At 42.5% G+C, this 27,494-nt stretch overlaps 1 protein-coding gene across 6 annotated transcripts in view; it reads right to left on the minus strand.

Moving 5' to 3' along the window:
• Positions 1-88: 88 nt before the first annotated feature.
• ITSN2 (intersectin 2) overlaps positions 89-27,494 on the minus strand; it is a 90,180-nt gene continuing 62,774 nt past the window's right edge. For all 6 annotated transcript variants that reach the window (XM_087773512.1, XM_087773508.1, XM_087773509.1 and 3 more), the window contains 16 exons: positions 26,475-26,641; positions 26,113-26,158; positions 25,802-25,923; positions 23,972-24,068; positions 22,662-22,853; positions 9,144-9,265; positions 8,138-8,244; positions 7,332-7,515; positions 6,378-6,476; positions 6,041-6,208; positions 4,964-5,176; positions 4,113-4,234; positions 3,481-3,563; positions 3,235-3,318; positions 2,764-2,937; positions 89-1,569 (listed from right to left, as the gene is read on the minus strand). In XM_087773512.1, coding sequence (XP_087629638.1) covers positions 1,412-1,569; positions 2,764-2,937; positions 3,235-3,318; positions 3,481-3,563; positions 4,113-4,234; positions 4,964-5,176; positions 6,041-6,208; positions 6,378-6,476; positions 7,332-7,515; positions 8,138-8,244; positions 9,144-9,265; positions 22,662-22,853; positions 23,972-24,068; positions 25,802-25,923; positions 26,113-26,158; positions 26,475-26,641 — 2,138 coding nt within the window. In that variant the 3' untranslated portion in view covers positions 89-1,411. The remainder of the gene's footprint in view (positions 1,570-2,763; positions 2,938-3,234; positions 3,319-3,480; positions 3,564-4,112; positions 4,235-4,963; positions 5,177-6,040; positions 6,209-6,377; positions 6,477-7,331; positions 7,516-8,137; positions 8,245-9,143; positions 9,266-22,661; positions 22,854-23,971; positions 24,069-25,801; positions 25,924-26,112; positions 26,159-26,474; positions 26,642-27,494) is intronic.

Genomic DNA, 27,494 nt, shown 5'->3' on the forward strand with positions numbered 1-27,494 from the left:
CAGCAGCTCTGGCGTCAAAGCCCGAAAACAGAATTTTCTCTGTGCTTGTTCAAGCTCCAACCTCCCACTGTACAGACACAGTCTCTCAAAGAGTTGCCAAGGTTTAGTTTTATTTAGAATTAGAAATACTGAACCACAGAAAACTGTTAAAAGTAACAGAGGTTGACTCAGCCCTGTAACAGGAGGGTACACAGGTGGCCATCGGGTGGGAAACTGTCAGGCGTCAGGAGGTATCGCTGCACCCGTGGAACACGAGGGCGCGCGCTGCTCAGAATTGCATGCTGTGCTTTTTCAACAAAGCAGTTTAAGGAGGCAGTAAAATAGTTACAATGTATCAAACCCTTTATACACAAACTTTTTTTTTTTTTTAACCATCCCTGATTTTGGTGCCAAGAGAAAGTTTTTGCTTTCAACCAATCTCATTTTACAGATTCATGTTGGGGTGACAGCTCCCCTCAAGCTAACCTTTTAAACTTGTAATAAGCTTTTCTTGAATATTAATCCTATAAGTTTTTCTCATTATTTCACATTCCCTTGTACAATAAAATATACTTTTTAAAAATCACTATGCAATAAACATCTGTAGACAAATTACATTAATAAACTTATATTTTACTCTCTATATACATGTTGGCAATGTCATAGCTTCAAGGTTCACATGGAGGTCTGCAAGACCAAGGAAATGTACACAAATAACTTACATTTAAGAAAAAAACAAAAGCTGAAGAGTGTTTTTCCACATTATTGTGGGTCACAGTATGTAAAATTTTTTTTTCTAGTTATTCTTCACAACCACATTGTCTCAGCAGAGAATGATGAATCAAACTGAAGCAGAAAGAAAAATCAAGTAGCAGTTACTGATTTCAGTGCAGAACTAAGTGAAGTAAAGAACTACACTTGATTCTTAAAGAATATACAATATATCGGAGACTTCTCCAGTGCTAAGGCTTCTTCAGCGTTTAATCTTTAAAACTATCATCCTGAGACGGGAAGATTCCAGTGGATATCACTTTTCAGGTTTCAAATGGAATGATTCTAGTGCTGAGCTAAACCATTCCTCAGTCTATACGTTAGACTAAGTGGTAAAATACACATATACATCTCGATGCCATATTTCTGCTTAATACTTCTTATGGCCCTGAAAATGGAAACCTTGGCATCCAAACCCAAGATATTCCAACATAATAAAAAGGCACTGCGCTATAGTACTGTATATACAGTAACATTTGTGTTTGCATAGATCAACAACAACTTTGAACGCTGCAAGGAACTAAATGCAACCGGTAACTAAGAGGAAATATGGAAGCAGCAGGAGCTCTTGCTTAATAACCAGCGTGGGACAAGGAATCTTTTACAAAAAAATGTTCAGGCTGTCAGCTTCAGTTGTCCTTCATAAATTAAAAAAGTGTTCTTAGGGGAGTGTTTTCTGATCAAAGAGCTGCAGGTCAAAACGGACCCAGACTTCGCCTGTTGGAACTTCATGCAGCAGTAGGTGTTTAGTCGTGGGGCCTTTGCTTTCTTGTTCCGTTCTGATTTTTGCTACTGGAATTTCAGTGCGACCCAAAAAATCTGTTGGGCAAATGAATAAGAAATAAGACGTTAAGCTTAGAAAATCTGAAAGCGTCAGGTTAAGCAGCAGTGCTGCACAATATGTATTCCGTTCCAGAGCACTGCTCCCAAGCTTCCTGTTGGACTAGCCCTCAGCCCTGTGTAAATCAGCCAGCAGGGACAAAAAAGGGTCTTTTTAGAAGACAAAAATGCTATGGAATTAGGGTGGAAAACATGCCTTTATGTCACGGTTTGACCTAAGAGCTTTAAAAATACAGTTCCCTTTCAGAAACACAATTTCAAATGTTTTGTCTTAGAGCTGGAAAGTCAGAGTGAAGTGATGGAGCCTGTTTACAAGTCAGCTGTGGTGCTATGAAGACAATAAAAAAAAATTCAACTAACTTGGCTCAGCCAACTTTTAATTAGGCTTACGTATCATTCTTCTAACAAGAACAATGACCTTGAACAACTACTGCCACTCGTAGGTTTACAGTCCTATTCAGAAACTATATACCCTCTCTGTGGCCATTTCATACATAAACATCTCTGTGTGTGTGTGTGTGTGTGTGTGTGTGTGTGTGTGTGTGTGTGTGTGTGCGCATTAAAAAGTTTACCATGAAGTGAGAAAACAAGAGGCTCAGCTGTCCAGCGGGGAGAAGCAGCCTCGCAAAGTCACGTTACCTCACAGGAGAAAAGACTGAGCTATAGTTACACATCGGGCAACTCGGGTCAAGGCAGTACCTTGCAAATGTGAAATAATCAACTGTGTGTCAGAGCCCGGAAAAAGCACTTAACCTTTTAAAGAGTACTAGAAGCTACCGACTGCCAAAAATGTGTTCTGTTTCCAAGCAGAAAAAGAAAGCTTATCGAGCTGTTGCTGTGCAAATATAACCTAGCACCTTATTTTTGGGCATCACCTATAGCGAGAGAGAAAAACTTGTGCTTTCAACGTCTCTATCTCCCCAGTCTGACAAAACAATAATGCTGTGTCTGATACAGAAGGATCAGAGTAGGATCAGAGTAGGATCAAATCTGGCTGCCCAGAGCTGCCGGCTCTGGAGGGCTATTGAACCTCTTGAGTAAGGAGGCGTTGTTTTTACACAACGTTTCTCAGGAAGCAATCATACCTACAGGCTCTTGGAACTGCTGGTGAGGAACTGTGTACCCCAAGTCACAAAAAAGTGCTCTTTTCCTAAAACAAATGTTCACACTGACCGTCGGGTGAGAACTGATCTCTGTCAAACATGGTGATACACAGGACATCCTGATACAGATCCTTAATGAAGAACTGGCAGTTGAAGTTCCACTTGGGGTTCAAGGTGTCCTGCAGGGTCCTCGTAGTGTAGCTCTGAGAGCCCATGCTGATTTCACAATACGGGTTGCTCTTCCCTAAACACAGAACAAGCAGTGAAACACCTCTGCAGCGCAGAAACCTCCCTCCCCGTCTGGAGGCTGCTTGGACACACATGGATGCTGCTGTCCAGAAGACGTGGCTCGGGCAATCCCTACATCCTAGAGCAGCACAGAGCTGGTTCTTCACTCGGTCCTCTGAAACTAAGTGATGGCTAATTCGTCCAGAAGCTGTAGCTGAATCCACAATGTTTCTCAAATCACCAAACTCCTCTCAGCAAGCCTTTCCAAACGCTGCAGGAATAAAAGGGATTTGACGCTATTTTCTTCACTTACCATTGGGCTTACAGGCCTTTAGCTCTGTCGCTTCAATCACGTGCACCATCAAGCGTCCTATTCCTGAGGTCTTCTGTGAGCGAGCTGGGAACAGAGAAGTCAGAAATAAATGGATTGGTTGTAACCGTAAAAACTGGCAATAGATCTGAAGAGGGAGATCCTACACAGACACTGGGGCATCCTCCAGAAAAGGCCCTGCCCACACGTCTGGGTGGATGAGAGGGAAATACGGAAGCCGGGAGGTACCTTGATAAGCCTTTTCACGTTTCTTCTTCTCAGTTTCGATGTACTGCTCTGACGCTGCTTTGATTTTCTGGACCCAGGCAGTGCTGCAAAGAGCAATCCCTATGGTCAGGGCCATACCACAGGCATGAAGCTCCTCAGTATCAGCGGCTCTGCACCCATCTCTTTTGCCGTTCCCCCCCCGCCCCTCACTGGGTTTCAGAGGCATCACGAATCAAGTTAGTTCAAGGACTAAAGCGATGGAGTTTTTGGATTTAATCTTATGCCACATTTCCACATCAGACTAAATAAAAGAAAGTGGAGCTGCTGTTTTTTTAAAGACTGCTGGGTCACATCAAAGACTGACGAGGACTGGAGAAGAATCCTATGGGATGCTGGACTTTGCAGCCCTAAACTATTCTATACGACTGTAACATCGCGAGGCACTAGATGAGACTCTGGATTCCACTGCGAGAGCTGCTGCACAAGCAGAACAACATGAGAGAAAAGTTGTAATTCAAATGAGAGACAGACAAGTTTATTTTGTGACCGGGAGACTAAACCCTGTGCTTGAACTCGGAGACTCCCATGTCTGCTCACTGGAAACAGCCTACAGCCAAGAAGTTTAAGCTCACATCTGCATTTTCACTACTCACCGCTCATTAATGTTGTCAGTTTTAAGCGTGTAAACTCTGTCAATGTGTGATATGTGGAAAACTGGCTCATCGCTTGAAGGGTCTGTGGGCAATTTCACTAGGACTTCATTCAGGAAAACAGGCTGCAAGAAAACCAAACATCACTGTGGCAGCGTCACCCTGATAATAAGTGGAAACTCTACAAGGATGTTTAAATACATTGTTTTACTGTAGGGAAAATGAAAGTCGTAGGACACAGGACGAACAATCAGATCACCGTATAGAGGATGTGAGAAAGGACTGAGAGAAAAACTACCCTGGCGATACAGCCCATTCTGTCTTCTTAGATGAAGAGCTTTGTGACTGCGCAAGCAGAGCTGCAGCGTGGAGCTTGGAAATCCTGGAGATCTCCCAGGGGCCCTGTTGGAAAGCAGCCCTGACACTTAAACTTATCTCCCCAACTCCAAAATCTGGAGAACACACACTGTGTGGACAGAGAGACTAAAGTTTTGCACCTTTTACTGTTTTCTAAAGAAGGACGAGTATTTGCTTGTGATGCAGGAACTTGTGTAAACTTAAGTCAAGGCTCCTGCTTCTGAACATCCCGCTCAGCTGCTCAGGCACGATGCTATTGCTGCCCTTTCACCTCAGTGTGGACAGAAGTGGTTATTAAACCGAGACACAGAAGCCTGTCCTTTTCCGGGGACTAAGCCAAACGGCATTCGTGCATGTCGGCTGCCAGTACAGGCCCCTACGACAGCAGGTGATGAGCCAGGGCCAGACGGCTCATCCCAGCAGGGAGACCAGCATTCCTCATCAGAAGCCTGGTCCCACTGTATCAACATGACCACGGGGCACCCTGATTCACTCACCATTTTGTACATTTTGAACTGGGAGTTGGATTTGGGGCTGAAGAGTTTGTCGGAGCCGGAAGAGACAAACTGTTTAACCATGTAGGTGAGCAGGAGGAAGTCATTGAAAAGGAAGCCGTACAGCTCCTTACTGCTCTTGGCCTTGTACAGCTTGCCACTGTGCAGGAGTTTCCGTGGTCCCAAGCAGTTTGTGAGGGAGTTGAACACCGGTTGCTAGGAGAGACAAAACCCATTAGCAGCAGCAAGTTAATGCAGACATCAGTTCCTGCTCCTCCTCATGGTGGAGATTGCTCAAGCTGCTCAAAATCCTCTTCTGCTTTGTTTAATGAGTTCAGTTACAAACGAAGAGAAAGGAAACTGTTTGATGATCTGCCGTGGTACCAGCACTACTCCCAACTTAAAGTAGATTTAAGCCTCACCAACAACATACACACGAGTCTGACTGGATGAAGGCATTTACCTCATGGCCACTTTTCTGTTGTCCAGAAGCTGCGTTTAAGAAGAGCCTGCAGAGTCAGCAGTCAGGTCACCTCTTACGGGTGCACAGTTAGGTGATGGAACTAGGACAGACCTTCTGGGCCCGTCAAGCCCTGGTTCCTTACGCAGCCAGTGGAGAACTGTCACAACACCTCATTTTCAAGGCTGTCCTGAAAGGTACAGGAGCCTGAACCCCCCATACCTTTGAGGATCTGGCATTGAGGGCTTCTGTGCCCCTTCTGCGTGAAGGAAAACCCTGGGAAACACACACTAAGTGAAATTCCACATAGTAATGCCTGACTTAGCCCAAAGGCAGCATGAGCAGAACTTCAGAGATAAGACTTATTTCTGTTCATTTAACCGTTTAAACGGTATCAGTTTTAAGCTGATAAACCGAGATTTCTCCACTGGCAAAATCATACAAAACCAAGGCCTCATCACTTTATGGCTGCAGCAGAATTTAATAAAAGCTTCTCTGCCAAGAGCTCAGCAGTGGATCATGTTCCAGTAACGGATATGGGCAAGGACCCCCACCCCGCCAGGCCTTTCTGAAATGACTCGGAAAAGTCTCTCCGCCGTACAACGTATCAACGCGGCTACCTCAGCAAGACCTTCGCACTGGACGTGGGACTGTATCCATTCCAGCCTGTCCGAGTTCTCTTTCTCACGCACCCCTTCGTTAACTTGAGAGCACAGCTCCTCCGCACGCTCCAAGGCAAGCTTGAGGTTACTGTGATCGGGGTGATTTTCTGGAGTGTTCTCTAGAATCTGGTATGGATCAAAGTGGGGAGAAAACAAGATCAAAACAGAGGTAAGCACAGATACTACTCCACGCTCTCAGAGAAATCCCCATAAAGGGACAAGGCTTTTTTTTGCTTTTGCTATCGAGATCAAACTCAAAAGCATTCACCTACAAAACCTCACTTAGGGTACTCACACTCTTTATGAGCAGAGGGTAGCGGGTTATTCTTTGCATAGGTTTCAGGAGGAAACTGGAGAGGGGCATTCCTTTGCAGCGAGGGTCCAAGGCAAGTTTCTGTGGTGCAGCCCAGAGATTTAACAGAGACATTGCATTACTCATCAAGAAAGAATTGCCTCACCGCACTGAAAACTGAAAACTGTCTGATCAGATTCGTTTTTCCAAGCATTCCAAGAATTCTTATAGATTTTTCGGTAAGCAAGCACTACTTGTATCTAGAACAAACAGGAAAGCCAGCACTGTCATTGTACTCAGACGCTTTGCCAGCGTAAGCCGTGGGATCATTGTTCATGCAGAATCCTTACATTCAAAATTGTTCCAGCTTCTATTTGACATTACAGGCTCCACTCAGGTTGAAAAAAAAACCAAAGCAATGAAAGAAACAAACGCCTGATGTCAACAGTTCTGGCATTTCTCCTTTCATAGCCTCAAAGCCACCTCATCAGCTGCAGTACGGCAGCAATTCCTTATTTATTTCTGCAGCGTGCCTGCCTGTGATGCTCACGGCACACCTCTGGCCCCGGCCGCAACCCCACCGTTCAGACGCTGCATGCCCCGCTGAATTACAAGCATGTTCATAACAACAGCTTTTTTATTTCAGCTCCATGGACTCTTCTTTCTGACAGCATGAATTTTTGGGAAGGTGCAGACACCAGCACCATAGCTTCGTAGGGTCAGCGTTACACTGAAGTAATGAGCAATGGAATGGGAAATGGAGTAATAAATTAGCTAGAGAGAAAGACAGGTATAGAAATAAAAAGCACACACAGTGCTAACCATGGTCATCATATAAATACACATTAGAAGGTTCTTCGCTATTTTGCAAAATTTTACTCTTCTGGGTTATTTTGATCTGGTTTGGCACCTGTCATTGAGGAAAGGAGAAGGCACAAAAGCTACTGAATAAGATACCTTTAAGTAGTCTTTGAAATCAGCATCTTCATCAGTTTTCTGCTGCAGCAGCGAAGCTCCGTTAAGCTGGCAGCTGCAGAACCGAATGTAGGCCTGCATGTGAGAGAGCTCTGCTGCTAAGATGTCCCCAATCATCTGCACTGGCATTTTTTCTCCTCCTGTTTTCTTACGCACTCGCAAGGCTCTGAAGAGGAAAGAAACCACCATCCAGCTTTGCTGGCAAGTCTGCGAGGCCGAAATCAAGATCCTTACAAGATCCATCTCTGAAAGGACGCAAGCCCGCGAGGTGAATTGCCTTAAGCAGCACAGGTGCTTCCCGGCGGTGCAGCATCCAGCCTGAACCCCCAGGAAGCCACTGGCACCACGCGCCGAGCTGAGCCATCTGCCTGATGGGGTCTGCGGGGCTCAGACTCTCCTTTGAGGTTTCTGGGACAACTGGCATCAATCTCCACATTCAACCAGCACCCCACTTCAATGAATTATTAGCCGCTTTGTCTCTCCAAAGTTTATTTTTAGAGAACAGAAGGCTGCTTTGCAGAAAACTGGCAAGAACGCCTCCCGTGCACATGCTTTTGTGTAGGCTCTGTTTCTAAGGTACTATAGCAAATGTTCATCTGTTCTTGCTGTCTATTCCCTCCCACCTCTCGTAACAACTCCTTCTTTGTGAGGTAGTCTGAATGCATTTAGCTGTTCTGAATGCATGTGTGCACAGGAAGGAATCAGGAAGGACTGTAAAACCAGAAAACTTCCTGGGGAAGGGAACAAGAGAATAAAGACGAAACATAAAAATGTGGGTAAGTACTCACTTCAGTAACTTTGTATTTGACATGATGAGTTCCTTCCAGTTAACAAAGATCAGCCCCATTTCTCCTTCTGTGAGACAACCCGAATCAGCCATTGGTTTTTGAAACACCTGCAGTCAAAAAATCAGAAAGGTGAGCAAGTCTTCAGAAACAAAAGCAGCTCAGCTTCTTGTTTAGCTTTTTTGTGATTTTGCTTTTTTTGAATGCTCAGTGTCCAGTTTCTCAGGAGAAGTTAAAAGCAATTCCTTACTAGCACTTGTGACAGCTGTCGCTGTTTTTCCTAAGCGTGTGACCTCATTCTGACACCGGCATCACCATTTGTGAAGCAGGGACAAGCACTGGGACCTGCAGGCTGACTGTTCGGAAGAGCATTCCCACAATTTCGGAGTCAGCTGCTACACAAATTACACCTACGCATCACACCTATCCCCATACCCAGAGCACTCACAGCCAACCTGCGTGCAGAACTCCAGCTTCTTTCAGGGACCCTCAGCACAGCACCTCTGGACAGGAGAACACCTGCGTAACTCAGTCTGTTTAACACCTTTAACACTTCACCACGTAATTGTTTTATATACAGAGGTCAAATCAGGCGCCCAAGACCACCTAATGCTGGCCAGTTCCTGCCCCGCCTAGCGAGGTGGTCTTGCTTCCAGAAATAAAATGGGAGACGATGGCAGACAGTAAACTTTTATGGTGCTTATACAGCTTCCGTCAGGAGCCTGCACAGCTTTGCCAGACAACCTGGCCCAGCCCATCGTCTTTACACTGAGTCCAAACACCTAAGAACAGGATTTGGAGAACAAGAAGGTCTTCCCAACAGCTTTCACAACATGATGGTTTTGCCTGGTGGACAAGCACATAACATTCGCTAGAAAGGGAGGTGCTCACGCAACCTCATTTTCTTCCTCCAGCATTTCACAGTTCCTAAGAACCCCTTTATTGCTATCATTCAGTAGGACAGAGGTGTTCTTCTTCCAAATGCGTTTTCACATCCAAGACATCTCACCTCTAAGACGAGCTGAAGATCATCCATATACCTTTCTTCCGTCTGAATGAGTTCGTGAATGTAGCCCTGCCTTTTCCTTTCCGTCGGTTGCATCGTGTCAAGGCTTTGGAGATCAGCGCACCCTACAAGAAGGAAGCCAGTAGTTTAGATCCCGCTCAGGCCGTCAGATCTGATGAATTAACAAAATTGCATCAACATACACCAGCCTACGGTTCAGACTATATACAGAGTGGTAAAGCACTGCCCACAGCGGGTTTTAAAATCCAGTGAGGCAGTGATCAACGCCCTCCCGCCTTTGTCGTTTTTCAGTCTGTCACCTTTTTATTTCTTCGAACATCCCTTGCGCTGGTACTGCGATGCAGAATAAGAATTCCTGACTTCCTGCCACTCCGTTTGTCTCATGATTGTTCTCATCTCTTCTCCTTTTCTGCCACACCGTTTCAAAACCGTGATTTTCTCTTACCTTATGCAATGTCTTTTGTGAGGTGACGTCATCTAGAATGTGGCTGGGCCTGACTTATGACATCGCACCTTTAATCTCCACCCCATTTCTAAAGTACTCCGCCCTGGTTATTAATTGATGATACAACCCACCAGTACAAATTTGTAAAGTTATAACGCATAACGTTATAGTTGCGTAACTTCACAGTCGCACAACTTTTTTTTCTCGTTTAGAAACAAAATGAGCCTGAAATATGTTCAATCATTTTTATGCATCAAGTATGAATAATCAAAACCATGCACAGGAACACACAGACATTCATTGACACAAACCCCAAGTTTTCTGTAATAACATGCTTTTTCTCTACTGTATACATGTTAGCACGACAACAACGTTTGAAATGTAGTAACCAAATCAAAAACTGGTAAAAACAAAGCGGTGAATATGTTTAGATGGGTAAAGGAGAGCACAGAAAGCCAAACTCTGACCCCTCTGGAAGCCATCACATGCTGGCAGAGTACTGCAGAGTAGCAGGGGGTGGGAAATATAAAAAAAGAAAGAATTACAGAGCGTTTGAGAACATACATCTACCACTTGATGTGACGGCATCAGATTTAATACAACGTGAAGTGTGGATTTTGCAGGATGGCAGAAAGGACGTCGCAGGGACTCATTTAGATCCGGCATTTCTAGAGGAACGACACTTTTTTACAGGTGGTGTGAAAGGCAGCGTGACCTACAGCACAAAGGGCCGCGTCTCCCTGGTCACCCTAACACATCTAGGACGCTGGAATGTGACTTCATTCTATTCACTGCCCATGTATAGATCTGTTTATGGGAAGGCTGCTCTAAATAATGAAATGAAAATGAGTTAGTAATAAATTTTGGGGGGAAAAAAACCCAAAGAAACACTAAACATTTGGCCAAACGTGATATGACAGCGGCCTACTGGGAACCTCCCAGGCTCATGTGCTGTGTGCTGTATGGGCATCAAGCTGCTCTGAAGGAGCAGCCTCCTTCCGCAAGAGAGAAACGCTTGTCAAATGAGGTTTTATGGTACCATTCGAAGTATTTTAACACGGAAACCCTTTGAACAACACAAAGGAGTAAAACAGTAAAGGCGATAGCTAGATTTACAATCAGGACTTTTCAATTCCGTTCTGTACCCCTAAGGAGAATCACAGATCTTAAGCTTTCCGGCAAGATTTGAAAAAATGCCACTTTTTATGAAGAGATCTGGGATTGCAGCTCTTTTAGTCATGCAGAATGCTGCTTCTGGCCTTAGTTATTCCCAAAGTTACAATCAGGCCAAAATAAGATGAGAAAAAGGAGTAAAGTTACAGATCAAAGTGATTCCTATGAAGTTTGGTATCTTAATCCACCGAGACTGACTGTGGCCAACGCGTGCTACTTCTGGATTCTAGCATCATTCTTCAGTCTGTACAGGACCGAGTTTAAGCCCACCTGGTTCCTAAGACATGAAATTTTAGGATAATCAAGGGCTTGCACAGTAACCAGACTTTATTTGTTCAGATTTGGAAGTCTCCGCTTTGACCACGCGGTTCTCTCTTCTACCGCAAGGTACGCTCCTGCAACAGAAGCAGGGACGGACCGGAGCTCCTGTTGCTGTTTGCTTGTGTCACAGCTGTTAGAACAGCCCACACGCTCCGATCTGCGTCTGCCTCATGCTGCCTACTTGAAGTTGAAGCAAACACTGGAAGGAAGACAGGCTTTTTATGCACCTAAAATAGATTTGGTTTATAAGCTCATTATCTCATATAAAAATGCAGTTGAATTAACCGGCTCCTGCACTAACCTTGTATTTGGGCTGTCAGCTTTTGGGATGTACGGGTGAGTGCTATTTTATATTTAAATAAGCACTAGTGAAAACGCCCCGAATTTTGATGGGTCTGATGATACTGGCATAAAAACATACTATGCAATCCACATACTATGCAAATCTTTAGAGGGTGAATTCAAGCATTTGGATCTGAAGGGAAGAAAGGCGAACGAGACAGAGAACAAAACAACCTACCTACTGCATTTGCCACTGTTTTTCCAAAGCGGCCATAGCAACCCCTGGGCTCGCCGGCACGGAACGGGCAGACCTGCATCTCTACCCGTTCTCCTCCCACATTCCTGTTCCCTCCTTTCCTCGCATGGATTCTGGCACTTATCTGACTCCCACCTCACACCCTGGCACCAAATGAATCCCAAGGGGGGAAAAAAGAAAACTGTAGTTTTCTGCTAGTTTAGCGGCCAGGAATGTGCACGGAAGCAGTGAAACTGCCTTTTCTGGCAGCAGAAAGCTGTTGGTTTGGCTTCTGTCTTGTGAAGCTTCATCCCAAGCTCCCCATCCAGCTCATGAAAAGCAGTGGGAGATCGGGGGCGCCCGCAGAGGGGAATCCTGGCCGCCCACGCTGGGGGTCACCTCCCTCTGTTGCCCAATAAGAGATTTACAGTGCTTTTGGAGGGCGAGCCGGCCGGCCTCCTCCACCGAGAGCAGGGTACTGCCCGGCTGTTTGGACAACCCGGGGCTCGATCCGCCAAGCTCCCTGCGGAGAACAACGTCTCACGGAGCGAGCCGTGGGTGGCCGGTACCTTTCACACTCCGGGCACGGCAGGAGAGCGATGCCCCCGACAGCTGCGGTACCTTCTGTGACAGAGCCTGCTCTCCAAGCCGAGGAAGCGGCTGTCTCACAGGGGCAGGGTAGAACAAGCTGGAGAGTTTGTAAACAGGAAACCCCAGTCTCTAAACTTACGGTTAAAATTATACTTCCCTCTCCAAATATACCTGAACAAGAAATACTTTCTTCCCACTAACATAACTCACCCCACATGAAAAACTACCGAGTTTCACAGTCAAAAGATGTTCTCCTCCGCAGGAGGTTCGAACGCCTGAAAAACACGGGGGCCTGGGGGAGAAAACCTTTCCAATTACTGACATGTTTTGGATTTGAGTGCATTCAAAGGGAAGAATGACACTTTCTGAAGAACAGAAATCCTCCATGGAAAGAAAGATGAATGAGACCTAGCAGTATTTAAAAAAATTTCAATTTTTTTTCTTTGTTAAAAAAGGGCAAATGAATAAAAATTCTTCACTTAAAAGCCAATTCCAGAGAACTGAGGTAAAAACCAGATGGATAAAAGGCTGCCAAAGATGCCCAGGTCTGCTTGGGCACCGAGCGCTTTGTCCCCTTCCCCAACGAACCTCCTTACTCGAGGAACAATGAAAAAACACATTAAAAACGACAGCTCTGGAAAGACATCTTAACCCTCAGACAGGAGCCCAGGCACTCGTCCCAAAGGATCCATCTGCACCAGAGGCAGCACTGCTCTGGGTCACCAGTGAAGACTATGTAGGGGTAGAGGTGGCCTACAGCAACTGCATTGGTAAGGGAATAGCTTGGTTTGTTTAGGGTCGTGGGGGTTTTTTGGGGGTGTGTGGGTTTTTGGTTTGGTTTTGTTTTTTAATTTTGTTTTTTGGGTTGTTTTTTTTTTTTTAGCTCAAACCAGTTGATATGGCTGAAAAAAGCAAATAAGGGTTTGGTTTGGTTTTTTTTTCCCCGCTTGTATTAGCCTGCCTCTGTTTTCCCAGGCTACCACAGAAAGACTACATCTCACCTTAAGTACCATGGGCCGGCATTAAACCAGACCCTTCAGTACAGCCAGAGGACAGACTGATGGTATCACGGGATGTCACCCATAGCCATTTTACACTCTCCGCTGGCACACACAGGGCTCATTCACTTGCAACGTTCTCCTGCCACTGCCCGTAGCTGTCAGCAGCCTCTGTGCCTGCTGAAACCTGTGAAAGGAACTAATCCAAGAAATGTGCCACCGTGGAAAGGTTGGTTTCCATCAGGCTCTGGGAAACTTAATAAACTTTGATCCCATCTCCCCGAATCAGGAAATGCAGTATACTCTTTGCTACAACAGGAGGAGTTTATGATTCAATTTTCAAGAGCTAAAAAGCAAGATCAAGTCGCTCCGTCACGGAGCCAGGTAACATAATGCTCGTACCAAGCTATTCAGATGGGAAAAGATGGACAAAAAAACCACAACAGACAAACTAGATCCTTTTATGTGTCCCTTTAATAAAATACATTTGCATAGTTATCTTACAACTTTGTTTAAAACCAAAGATGAACAATTGCCTCATGCTAAGCATAGCCTGCATTTGCGTGCCTTAACAACCATCCCCAAACACTAACACTCTAGCTTGAAAAGAACAACAGAAGAGATTTTAAGGCAGCACACACCATTACGCAGCAGTTTTATTCGTTCATTACATTAAGTAGCATGATCCTGCAGCAGCTCCCAACACTGCTACAGGCCAAGGTTTGTCGGCGTTCCTACGAGCAGACTTATTTACAGGTGTTTTCAACCCGACTCAAGACAATCGCACAGGGATACGATCTGACCAAGCAGCGAGATGGCACAAATATTCAATGACTGGCAGGAGACATTTCAATTTTTAGCATGTAACATTTCTGATGGAGCTTTACGCCTTCTGTACTCCTAAATGTAACGTGATTAACACTGGCGTTACGACAGCGCTTTGGATGCTTTCACGGCCCTTCACCATCACCGACTACTCGCACACCCCAGCCCTGCAACCGGGTCCTGGTGGCGGCACCAGACCTTTCCTGCGCGGATCTGATCGCTGGATCAGGAGCTCAGCTCTGTAAACTAAGCTTTTGTAAAACTACGCTTTTGCAGGTCATTAGGCCATTATGCAAACTAGACAGTTACAAAATAAGGAAGCGTTTCCGTACCTGGTCTTGTGCCTTTACAGCATCGTTTACATTCGTACCCTCAGTTACACCATGGCCCCCGTGCTCTGCCAGCCCACAGGAAACAATATTAAGCAAGGGCTATGCTGCAGGCAACATCGTATTTTGCTTTCCTGGTTGGCTTCGGTTTTAACTGTTAACCTTGTGTGGCTCTGAGCAACATTTAGACTCTCAGCTCTTCACTGGGGACCATCAGTTCAACGAATAACTCTATTTTCCACCTTGTCCTTAGTTCCAAAGCCAACCTTTGTCACCCAAATAAGGGATGAACATGCCAAGGCTAGTTTTATGCGGCTGGCTGGGATGACAGCTGAACCCAACTCTGTGGACTTTTACCAACAAGCGAGTGGACTGCACACAACCAGAGAAAAAGTAACATTTTTGAAAGAAAAAGCCTGATGTAAACCCAGCTTCTGTTAGCTACACTGCTTCAGTGATACAGGCCATTATTTTAAAATAATCTTGCCTTAAATACATCCTCGGCATCGTCTTTCCTATCGATGATCTGTTGTATGTATACAACTCTTTCCGCACCAGTGTGCGAAGGAGAGCAGAGCTCTCGGGTGATTGTGCTTGAGCTGTGTTAGGCAGACTTGTGCAGTAGAGATAAATACTGAAGGCAGGGACTACGTCTCTTTCAATCAGCATTATTACGGTGTATTATTATTATCATCGTTATTACAGTTAGAGAATTTAGAATTCAGGTAACACTGAAACATGAAACGGTAACCGTGAAAGCCCCAAATGCTTCACTTCAATACTCATCAGGTCAAACCGAGGGGAAGCTGTTTCAATAATTCTCAGTGCTCATATCTATGTACCCAACTGTGTATTTCACACTACTTGTGTGAAACTTTACCTCATACTACCCTAACCTCCACTCCTGTCGGTTAAAAAATGGGTAGAATGGCAGCTGTTTTTGGGAAATGCCATGTAGCTATTTCCCAGAACACCCCAGACAGGACGTGAAGTTTGTTTTCATTTTTTGCAAAGACGATTAGGAGCAATTTGGCATTCGAGGAAAACTGTCACTGCACATCGGGAAGTCAGTCTGGCTCAAATCCCACAGGTTAACAGTGCCTTTCAGGAATGGGATAATTTCTAAGATCACCTAATTATTAGGCTACAGTAAGTGACTGCTTGATGCCACGGGTGTAGCACAACACACTTCAGCCTGTATTAAACAAAGTCAGAAATTCAGAGAAGGCAATTCAGGGTGATCAGCGTATTTTAGTAGAACCACTTAAAATGTAGTTTCATAAGGAAATCAAGTCAGCTAGAATACTTGAGGAATTATCTAGCACATTATTTGCCTACAATAGCATGATTTCATTCCGTAACAAAATATTGGTTTAGACAAAGTACATCCAGAATAAAAATCCACTTGGAGTTTTATGTAGGCACATTTGCTGTAGTCCATATTGCACAGAAGATCTCTCTCTGAACTAAAGGGCACATATACATTATTTGATCAAGTATATTAAATACATAACGTCTCTTTCTATAGAAGTTTTGGAGAAAGGCTTTTAAATCTCTGCAATTGGACTAACCTTTTCCTGATAGTACCTTCACAACATTCATATATATATATATGTGTGTGTATGTATGTAGTAAACAAACAGTGTTTTGTAAACATTTCTGATTGCATAAGTGACCTTTTCTGTTTCGTAACCAAGTTCAGGAAACCAACTAAATTACATACTGTGTCTACTAGATCTCTCCTGTTGTTACAGGAGCACAGAACTATTTAATCAGACAAGCAGTCTGCTACTAAGTTAATCCTTTTACTTAAAGGGTATCAGGGTTATAGTCCTGAAGTCCTGGTCCCTCCCTCCCCCCAGAGTAATACAACGTGGGCCCCTTTACTGCACCCCACTGCTGACAGGCCGTCACCGTACCTTCAAGGACCACTTTTGAGCTGAGGAGGATAGCTCCGTTTTTAAACCCGAAAGCTCTGCCTTCAGCTCCAGGTGTCTGCCAGTGTTTCTCTTCTGGCAACATCTCTTTATCGAGGTTACCTATGTATCAGGCTGCTGATTTATTTAACAGAACGAAGCGCAGCAGCTTTCAGATAGTACTTACTTTAAGTCACTGCAGACCGTGGCCAGATGAAAACACTATTCAAGGGGCAGGGAAAGGGTCTAGTAGCACAGAGGCTGTCTAAGTACCTACTGCAGTAACCAGTACACGTTTGCTGTTTGCTCAAACTGAAAGCAAATATGAATTATCAGAATAAGGTATTTAAAGGAAGGAGGTTGTTTAGGGATAGAACATATCGAGCCAAAACAACCTGAATTCCTGCTGTAGTACTACTGTAAAGGAAAACAAAAATTAAAATATCCTCCACTCTATGCTTAATAGTTCTTTCCCCAGTTAAAAAGGGCATTAAAAGGCTGAATGGACTGCACCAGATCTAAGTCTTAGATCTTGTAGCATGTTTGTAATCACAGTGACTATCAGCAGCAGAGACAGGTAGGGTTTGTTTTCTGGATGAGCCTTGTAGGCTGCCAATTTTAAAAGCTCAATATGTGAGAGATTAAATCAAGTCCATTAGAACAGTAATCAGCGAACATTTTAATTCTGCAACGTATGTACATTACAACATTAAAAGAACACAACTGCCCATCCAAAGCAGCTCAGATAAACTGTGCAAATAGTGGGTCTTTGTGTGTCTGCAATCCCACCATGCAAACGATAACTTGATGTGCATGCTAATGATCTACGATTATCAATACCAAAGAAAAATACTAAAGGAAACAAGAATGAACAGCAGTGAAAGCCACACAAAGACCCACTATCCTTTCTGCTTTTACAAATCAACTGTAACTGTAGATTATAAGAAAACCCACAAAAACCTAATTTCTTGACTGGATCTAACGTTCAAACGAAGCAAAAGGATTGTGTCAGAGATATGTGAGCAGGGCTGGCCACCCTGCCTCCACGCTACAGTCAAACTTGGATAGTGGGTCTCTGAGGTGCTTTCACACTGGAAGACAACATTGGGTCCTAAAAAAAACAAAAAAAAAAAAATGAAGGATAAAATGAACATAAGTTTGAAGAGTGAAACATATGAGTTCTATGGACAAAGACAGAACAACACCAAAAAGGTCAGAAAGGAATGACTAACATTCAACTTTCTGAAAACAGACATCATGAGCTTCTACTCTTGCAATTTCATATTTATAAACACACACAGTTTTAAGTACTTGCGACCAGCCATCACTGACTCTGAAAAACACTTGTAGCTCATTCACTTGAAGAAGAAAGTTTCTTCCCAAGGAAGATTTCTGTTATGTAGACTCAACAACACAAGATCAAGCCCTAAAGGTTTTTTTAAAGGCAATGGCAAAATTCCCTGAGATTTCAACAAAGCTGGGATTTCTCCTGAGAAACTTGTAACGAGACATTAGAAAATCAGATAAAAACTACACTTGTAAAGAAAAGCCTCACTGGAATGTATTCATATTGGCACATAAAAATTAACCTGTTCAACTCTGTTCAAAGCCTGAAAAGAAATGAAACCTTGTCTCTAGTAACATGTGTCCATGAAGTAGGAGGTACCACATCACTCAACAGAGCCATCAGAAACCAAGGTCTACAGGTCTACAGGGTCTACAGGTCTACAGGGTCTACAGGTCTACAGGGTCTACAGGTTCACGCTGCAAAGTCAGGTTAAAGGCAGATGTAGGACGTGGGCTGCAGCTGCACACACCCTGTGGGCAACCCAGAGACTATTCCAGACCCCAGGATTTCAACCTGGAAGCTTATCAAGCCTGACTGACATTCACCAAATAGTTTTAGAAATACGAAAGGACTATGTCACTGTGAGCTAAGGGATTGACTTCACATTTGATCCTTGGTAAAAGGGGTAAAATTCTGGAGCTGTTGAGTAAAATCTTAGAATAAATTATTAATCTTCATGTATTAAAAAAATGAATGTGGACCTACAACATGCAACACCTCAAAGCCACTGATACCATGAACTCTTACTCCATAATCATAGAGAGGAGTTACCTGGCAATAACTAGAGAACTTCAAAATGTGTTGTCCATAAATAGACACAGAAATGCACCTGCCACGAGCATGTCAGTTCAGAAGTTGTTTTTTCACTACGAACACCCTTGAAAATCGGTCAGCTTCATTCATTGGACAGTGGTGGACAGGAATTACTAATGATCTTTTGTGCATGGAGATAAACTTCTGGAAATACAGGTCCTTGTTGAAAGGACAGGACTTGCCTCGCGTCTCTAACGTGTCACATCTACAAGCAAGGTTTGGGGAGGACAAAAACGAGGTCGATCTAGTGGTATTACTATAAACATCAAGTTTGTACCTAAGGAAATTCATATCGTCATCATACACATACCAAGAACAGCCTACGGAGAGACGATCTGTTCCCAGTCTAACCAACTTTTGCCATTGCACTGGCAGAAGGCAGAGCGGGCAGGTTTAAATGAGGGAAGGAGGTGCTTATCAGGCTATGGGGACTACCTGGAGCTCACACCTGAGCACCTGAAGGAGTAACTTGGACGCCTGAGGAACTGCAGCAATGCTGGGCTACGAAAAGAAAAAAGAGCGAACAGAAACAATAACTATACGTACATTAGAGTAGAAAGAACTGGTACAACACTTAACTCTATGAAAGACCAGTCTCACAAAGAGAGATGAGATGCCTCAGGTAAGATGAACTAGAAGCCTCTGCACACTGAGCATAGGTACGTCCACCTGGCTGAGCTGCCCAGCTCTCAGCAAGAACGTCTCTGAGAGATGAACTGATCTCTAACACTGAAAGACATCCAGCAACCAAGTATGCGGATGTAGCTGGAGCATCTGTCTTGCCTCCATCTGAGGTCCTGAGGGGAGAAAATCTCAACCAAAGAAAACAGAAGGACAAGGCTCAAACTGGTCCCATGGGTAAGAAGACAAACTGAGAAAAAGCTGTCTCGCTGAAAAAGCCAACAAATAAGGAGAGAACAAGTTTCTAAGAGCAGCTGTTTTAGGCAGAGACTGGCTGAAATAACAAAATTATTCCCAGACCAGGCCATTGGGAAGAATTGTACAGTGGTAAGTGCACCGTGCCTACCCTGCCTTACACACCCCCTGGGGAGAATGGGAAGAAAACCTGGTAGACCTGTCCTACACATGTACTGGCAATACACAAAAGATCTGACCCTGAATGGTTGAGCAAGCACTCAACAAAGAACAGAAGATCGTGAGGTTATGCATATTCCTTTACTATTTATATTTTGAAACCTCCTGCGTATTTTATTTATTCTTTGTGATGACTTTTGTGCAAACATTAGAATAAGGGCTATTAAAATGTCATTAAAACACGAGTAAGTCTAAAGATCACCAAGAGAGCATGACTCTCAAGTATTTTGTGTTCTGCAATCACCAGGACTCAGTTGTATTTAAGAGACCCCTTGACAGACCTATGACACCCTGCATCGATTTTTTTTTTTCCTTGCAGAGACCCTATGCCAGGATGTGCAGCTGCACCAACAAGAAAAGAGATCTTGTCAGCACAGCTTATTCTGTTCGGAGAGCTATTTCGGCAACCTAAGAGAAGAAACATCTCGCTGACCTAAGTTCCTTCTTTGCTAGGGAACTTTGCCATTACAGCTGTAACTAGTAAGTCCCAGGAAAGACTCTGGGTACCAAGGTGGTCCATATAACAGAGTTTAAATCTGAGGGAAAAGCAGAATTTTCCTAAGCTGCAAACCTATTTGAGTAAACCAAATCTGCCTGCTCCCTTTCAAATACCATTACATTTGACTGTCTAGAAGAGACGGTGGGAAAAACTGCTATTCTTCAACAGAAACATTACAATACTCAGATTAACAATTCTTTAAAATATAAAAATGCATTTTTAAAATTATATTCTGTCACATCTCCAAGCTGGTCCCTAGAGGGCCACATCAACATTTTTGTGGGACAATTCCTTAGTGATTTCTCAAGAATACTAGTGATAGTTCTGCACTACGTTTAAATAAGAGCAAACAACGTTTTAAGGAAATCCAAGCAAGTTTGAAAGTTCAATCAGTACGTATTTAAATATTTCTCCAGTTACAGAAGAATGGCATAGCACTGGCTTACTGCTAACACAACTTACTAGCTCAGACTTGACACCATATGAAAGCAGCCCAGCCAAAATCTGTGTGACGGTATTTGCACAATGCTGCGCTTGAGCTAACAAGCCATGCTGGTTTTGAGCAGGCTCTGGACTTTAAGCAGGATTTTTCCTGAAGTTTCCAAATGCATATGTTTTAATATCACAAAAAAGTGGCAAATCCCAGCACAAAACAGATATACAAACTAGCTTATTTGAAATACTGAGAGAATTTAAAAAGAAAAAAAAAAACCCCAATGTATTCTTCATTCACCAATAGGTGGATTTTGTTAATTAAGCACCAGCAGATCTGCTTCACAGCAAACAGACTAGTTCTTAGACAAAAGTTTAACAATGATGTACAGATGACCTGGTGCACATCTGCTCATCTGACCGCCACTGCCTGACCTTTCTCAATGTACTTTCAAAGGAAAATTCTGTGCACACAGCCACAGTTTGATGTGGATGGAAATATTTTTACTTCCCAATGTTGAAATCTGAGAAAAAGACAGCCTAATGACGTATCAGCAAACAATGACAAAAACTTCATCATCACATCAAATGCTTTCAATTACAACTTGATCTTAGCACTGCTTCTTGTTGAAAATTAGTGGTGTATGTAACCATCTTGCACTTACCACACTCAGCTACGTAACTCTAAATGGAAACACACCTGGTGTGATAAGCTAATATCTCTATCATTTTTGAAAATTCAGAAAGTTTTAATACACAGCCAGAATCTTAATTTTATAGCCCATCTGTGCTACTTCTTCAAAATTGAGATTTTTGTCTCTATTTAAACAAACAAAAAAAGCTTTCAAAGGATCATTTTAATGACTGAGATATGCCTAATCGGAAAAATGTTAAGTTCAGTCTAAATGCAGAAGTTTTTGACATCACAGCCACACCAGGCAGAGTTATTAAAACAAAAAAAAAAAATTTAAAAATCAGTGTGTTACCAAAAGTGTAAGCACAGATGTAATTTAGCTAAAAAGAAAACCTCGAGAATGGTGCATACTGTATTTTGCCCAGGTACCGTAACAAGCTACCCAGGGAAAATATTTTAACTTTCCAGTCGAAGCTGTACCTTCATTACTGAATTTGTGAATTCTTCTGCAAGAACACAACTATGTTGATCAAATCTTAAGTGCAAACTGGTCCTACACACTAGCTGGAGGCTATTATGAGTCTACCTCAACCACACTTCGGGATGCATGTTCTTATACTGAGAAAACTACAAGTGATGCCTAGGGAAAAAGTAGTAAGAGAAGGGGCAAGGCTTGTTATGTCAGAGCAGCAACTTTTACATCAAGATATGTTCCCAAACCCACTGATGTCATGGGTTGATATAAAAATTGGTTTCATCACAGTGCCCCAAGATGAAAAGCTGGGGGAATAAAAATAGTGGTAATTTTCTCAGGGGAGGGGGGCCAAAAAAAACGGGGGGGGGGGGGGGAAGGGACACCAGAAGCCTTTACTGTGTTTATGTGCAAAAAAGACAAAGAAAACTTTCACCAAAGACAGAGAAAACTTTCACCGCCAGACAGGTGTATATTCTAGCACTCAGTTCTCAACCTGCTGCTGATCATTTTCAGCTTAACATGTGTTTTGATATATATCTTGTTTCTCAGAACTGGATGACAGCTGGATTGCTGGGAGCCAGGACACGCGTATTTACCATAGGACAGATCACTTGCTAATGCTAGAAACTTTTTCCTATCCTTTCTATGGTTATTTTTACTTAACTGATCAATAGTTTAAATATAAGTTAAAGATGACTACAGCAGACATTTTTTCATATTTTATAAAACTCAAGCAAGTTCTATAATCGAGCGCAGTATGACTGCACTGATTCCCAGTCCATGTCAGTTATCAAACAACAGCATGTTTAATGGCAGGGGAACACCTACCAAATCTACTATTTTTAGCTCACCCTAGCACCCTTACTGTCACACACTGGCTGGTTGGCAACGTGCTGGTTGTTTGTCGGTTAAATAGACAAGTATTTAAAATACTTAGTACTATAAGTAAAGTATGTGAAGAAAGAGTATTTAAAGTACCAATAAATTTAGCTGATGCCTGGAACTCCAAATTCCAAACACAAAGCAGAAGAATAGCAATGCACCTTTGAAATAAAGTAACACAATTAATAAAAAATAAAAGTTGCTTACACTGCTGACTTGGATCAGAATCCGTGGTCATCTTCACATAGTTTGAGGGGAAGAGACCTGTCACACCACTGATTTCTCCTTGCCACCAGTCAGCATCATCTTTGCTCAGAACATTAATAAGCTGCCCTTTGGAGAAACTGAGCTCATCTTCATTGTTTGCCATGTAATCATACATCGCTATCACTTGACACACTATCAAGAAAAAACAAAAATAGCAGAGTAGTGTTACACAAGTATTAAGACTGTTTTTTCAGTATTTGACATAACCACAGGAAAGAAACAACAATTTCACACACACTGTTACATAAGAAAAACGCCACATGATCTTATCTTGATGGGGAACTGGCCTCCCTTCTCTTTTATTTTTTTTTAACTGGGCCACACAGGAATCTTTACTTCCACTCTATGTATCTATGCACTTACATAGCGAATGCATTCAGTTAGTATAGCATCTATTGACCTCCTAAACATTTTAAAATACAATCAAGTATGCTTCTGTCTCTTTTACTGGCTCAGAAAAGAAGCTGAGTTTTATTATCTTATAGATGATACTTGTGAGAAGAACATGGCAAAGGCAGAGGAAATGTGCATTAGCTAATTGTGAGCTGCGACTTTAGTCCAAGGGAAGTTTTGTCCAGTAATGCCCAGGAAACTGTTGTATACACAAATCATAGCTGTGGAGAACAGCACAATTTAAGCATGCTGAACCAAAAAAAGCTCATTTTTTGTGAAATAATCTCATTTGTACCCGGCCATTCAAATGGAAAAGCCTAATAGAAATCTGCTGCTTCATCTCCCTCCTTAGAAGGAGCAGCGGATGTAATTCCAAGGTGTCTGTCAATGATTGCTAGTTTTCTGTAAGATTTTTGCTAGCGTTTGGAAACACGGAGTTTCCAAATGAGAAGAGTGTGGCTCTTCACTGCATTCAGCAAAATTAAAAAGCTCTTGCCATAGAAGATGGACTGCTAATCCTCACAGATTTCTGGAAATAAATGTCTTTGCATGACTGAGACTTTCTGTTGCAAGGTATGCAGAGGATAGTACGTGCTAGGGGGGACCCTGTGAAGAACTGTTCTGGTTAAGAAGTTGTGAGATTTTACCTTTCGTGGACAGAGGGAAGAGCTGAACAGACATGTCTGTCAGAAGACCCAGATTCTGACTAGGACTTTACCTTCCACCGTGACACCACAATCAGTTACGTCCATCAAACATAGTACTATGCTAGTTACGTAATTCAGACTAGTATCTGAACAATTGAAGCAGTTACATAAAACACTCTAAATGAAATTTAAAGTAATTTTTTTTTTCACCTGAAGGAGCAGCAGATGTGGTTCTTTCACTGCTCGGACCCAGTAACTTCACATGGCTGGCAGGGAACCATCCTTTCTGTCTCTTTTTCCCTCTGGCCTGTAAATATTTAAAATGGTTATTACACAATTAAGAAATGAAATAGTCTATAGACTGGAAAAAAATGCAAGAAATATATCACATGGTTTTGCCAACAAAAGACAAAAAGTCAGGCTTCCAAACACCAACTAAATACTAAACATCTCAACAGGAAAAATCTGGCTAAAGGATAAAATAACCCAATTCAAATAAAGCTCCACCCTAATATGTTCTGACAAATGTCATCATCCAAAATTTTCAAGTGCAGCTGATGATTTCAGTGCACAATTTAATTGTAGGGCTGAAAATCTGCTCTATGAACGTTCCATTTATGCATCATATAAGGAGTCTCTAATGAGATACGCAGAACAGAGGTAACAATTACCATAAGTTACTTTCGAAAATCCTGACCCAAGTATTTGATATCACTCCCTACCTAGTACAGCACGTGACAGTTTGAAAAGAATTTCCTCATTTTTTAGTCTTTGCTTTTTTAGTCCCGCAGGTAAAGATGATCTCGCACACACTGAAGAAACAAATACACTTTAGAGTGCACAAAAAAGTCAGGACGTAAAAGTGAGCACAGATTTTAGAAAGCAGTACCTGCAGAGTGAGCTCTATTACAACAAAAAAAAAAAAAAGAAATTCAAACTAGCAAGAATGGACAATTACGTATCTTCGTTTCCCTTTCCCCACTTTTTTTTTTTTTTTTTTGATTCTTTGAAGCTTCTTCCTGAAGCAGCACTGGGCCTACTTTTCTTAAAATACAAACTATTCATTGTTTTCTGTATGTATTTGGTTTTTTGCACATACTATGAATACATTTTCCACTGCTGTTAATTCACAGAAACTCAGTGCAGCAATTGCTCAACCGTGATTTCCCCTCCTGTATCTGTAAAGCAGGCTGGGCTTAAAACAGATGCTGAACAGTTAGATCAGCCCTGTTCTAACTGTTGGAGAAGGAAGATAGGTGTTCACAAGGGTATTCACTCAGAACAGAGCGTGTGCGGCTGTAGAACACCTTGGGAAAGGCCAATTAAGTGATATAAAGAGGACAGAACTTTCTATTGTGCTGTTCAATCCCAATATTGGAAGTAGCATTCCGTATTGGAAGTTATGTTTAAGTTCAGGCTAACACTGCAGATTCAGCTAAATAAAAGGGTAACAAAGAGAATTATAAGAACATGATTTCACTTTTTGCATTGGTTGCAAAGAGGAAGGCTATTATGGACACGATCCATGGGGCTCCAAAAGTCAAAGTATCAACTATGATTTAAGAAAAACATCATGTAATGGTACCCTCAGCCCTTGGGACTAGAAATTCATCACCAGGTGGGGAAAGGAGAAAAGTGGGAACAGCAGCCTTCACAATAAACTAGTTTCCAAGTCCAAGAATTTCTGTTTTTTCATTAGAATGATTTTATGATTTAATGTTTTACCAATTAAGTCCTAACCAATTTATTAACTGCCAACATCCCTCTTCCCCCTCCCATGCACATGTTCACTGACAGTTTTACTATCTTCTGTGACCAAAAAAAAACCAAACAAACCCAAATCGAACCAAACCAAACCAAACTCCCAGCAACCCAAGGTTTTATTACAAACTTGGTTTTCCCCAAATATGGTTTATACAAGATGAAAATAACTTTCTAGCCAGCTTTTAGAACGCTATACTTAGTTGTTTTCTCGAATTAAACCCAAGATCACCTCCTTGCCATTCATGAAGTCACAATTATTTCTCCTTCGATACTTACCTGCAACTCTCCTTGCCACCATCCACTAGCATTTTTCTTCAGAATAAGTATTAGCTGTCCTGGAGCAAGACTAAGCTGTTCAGTTCCTGATGCAGCATAGGCAGTAGTAACCTGAGCAATTTCTGAAAAGATTAATATATTAATGGCATTTGTTATTTTTTCATTACAGTAAGAGCTAGATCCACAGAAATATCCTGGTATGTATCTTGCAGCTAAGCACATTAGCCACCGTTAAAACACTGCTATGAACCTAAATGCTCACAGTCACTTAAGAAACAGTCCTAAATATTAAAAAGTTATCACACACTTACCAGGTTTCTTATTTATTGTTCCAGTTTTGCCAGCATTACTAGAAGCCTACAAAGACACAACAATCATCTTTTAATGTGCAATAAAAATGGCAGAGTTTACACCAACTTTAAGCATGAGGACAGAAAAGCACGTGGAGATTTTAATTTTGAGCCTGTATTTAACAAAATACCATGCAGTACAGAGACAGACAGCGTGACACTGGCTAGAGCACTGATTTAGCACTCAAGCTACCTAGGCTTTTCTTTTCTGTCAAGCACATTAACCTCTGCTTAAAATCATGCTAAGAGCTAGATATCAATACCAGTAATACAACAGAATGGAGACACAGCACCATGCGTTAATTCTCAGAATACGAACTCACTTCTTGATCCTTTGGTCTGACGTAATTGGAGGGGAAGATTCCAGTTCTGCTATCAATGCTCCCGGTCCACCATTCCCCTTCCTTCTGGGTCACTAGGATTTCCTCACCTTCCGTGAAAGTCAAGTCACCAGGCTCAGAGCTTGAGTATGAATAAAGCGCAACATACTCTGTGCAAACAGCACATATAAAGAAGGAGACAATAGTTTCAGATAGGAGGATAAAAGTACATCAGATGCAAGTAAAGCTGTCTTTGCTATCAGCGTTCATCAGTGTGTTCATAACACGGATCATGTCTTCACAAGTTTCTGAATCAACCTACCTACTTGCTGGGTTATAATCACATCTCGCCTCACGCTTACAACTCTGAATTACAGGTACGCAACTTTGTACAGAGAGATGGATTTGGCACAGAGTTACTACCCTATGATCATCCTGCGGATCGGCAGAGGCCTGCAGACCACGGCTCGAAAAGTCATCTCTTGCATTAAGTATTCCACCCTACCTCTGTGTTTCACAGTAAGCATGTACATTCCACACCTAAATCTGATTAAAACCATTCTTATCTGACTAACACAGGAAAAATGAAAAAAAACAAGTGGAATTAAAATACAGTTGGGGAAGCATGGAGATACACTAGATTAAAAGGCTTAGAAAGTGCGTCCCACAAGTTTTTCTCCAGTAATATTTCTTTTCTATACTCCCTACTGATTAAAAGAGAATGATCCACACTCAGAAGACTAAAAATCCCTTCTCGTGTCTCTACAGTACAGCGTAAGACAGTAGAGAACAGCAGGAAGAGAACTCGGCTTATGGGTATGAGACATATTTAAGTTTTCAGAAATAAATTAATGCTCGCGCAAAACTCTCAAAACCAAAACCAAAACCCAGGCCTATGCTCAACTTGAATTAGTTATAAGCTTTACTGAAGTTCCTGTTTTAGAACTCTCATAACATTTGCACTGTATCTTTTGGACAAGCATTAAAAGGCCTGCTCAGAAACTCTTCACATTTTTAAGCTTA

Source organism: Nipponia nippon, unplaced genomic scaffold, assembly GCF_047370975.1.
Source record: "Nipponia nippon isolate SJK-2023a ecotype South Korea unplaced genomic scaffold, ASM4737097v1 scaffold_4, whole genome shotgun sequence".
NCBI classification, from domain to species: Eukaryota; Metazoa; Chordata; class Aves; order Pelecaniformes; family Threskiornithidae; genus Nipponia; species Nipponia nippon.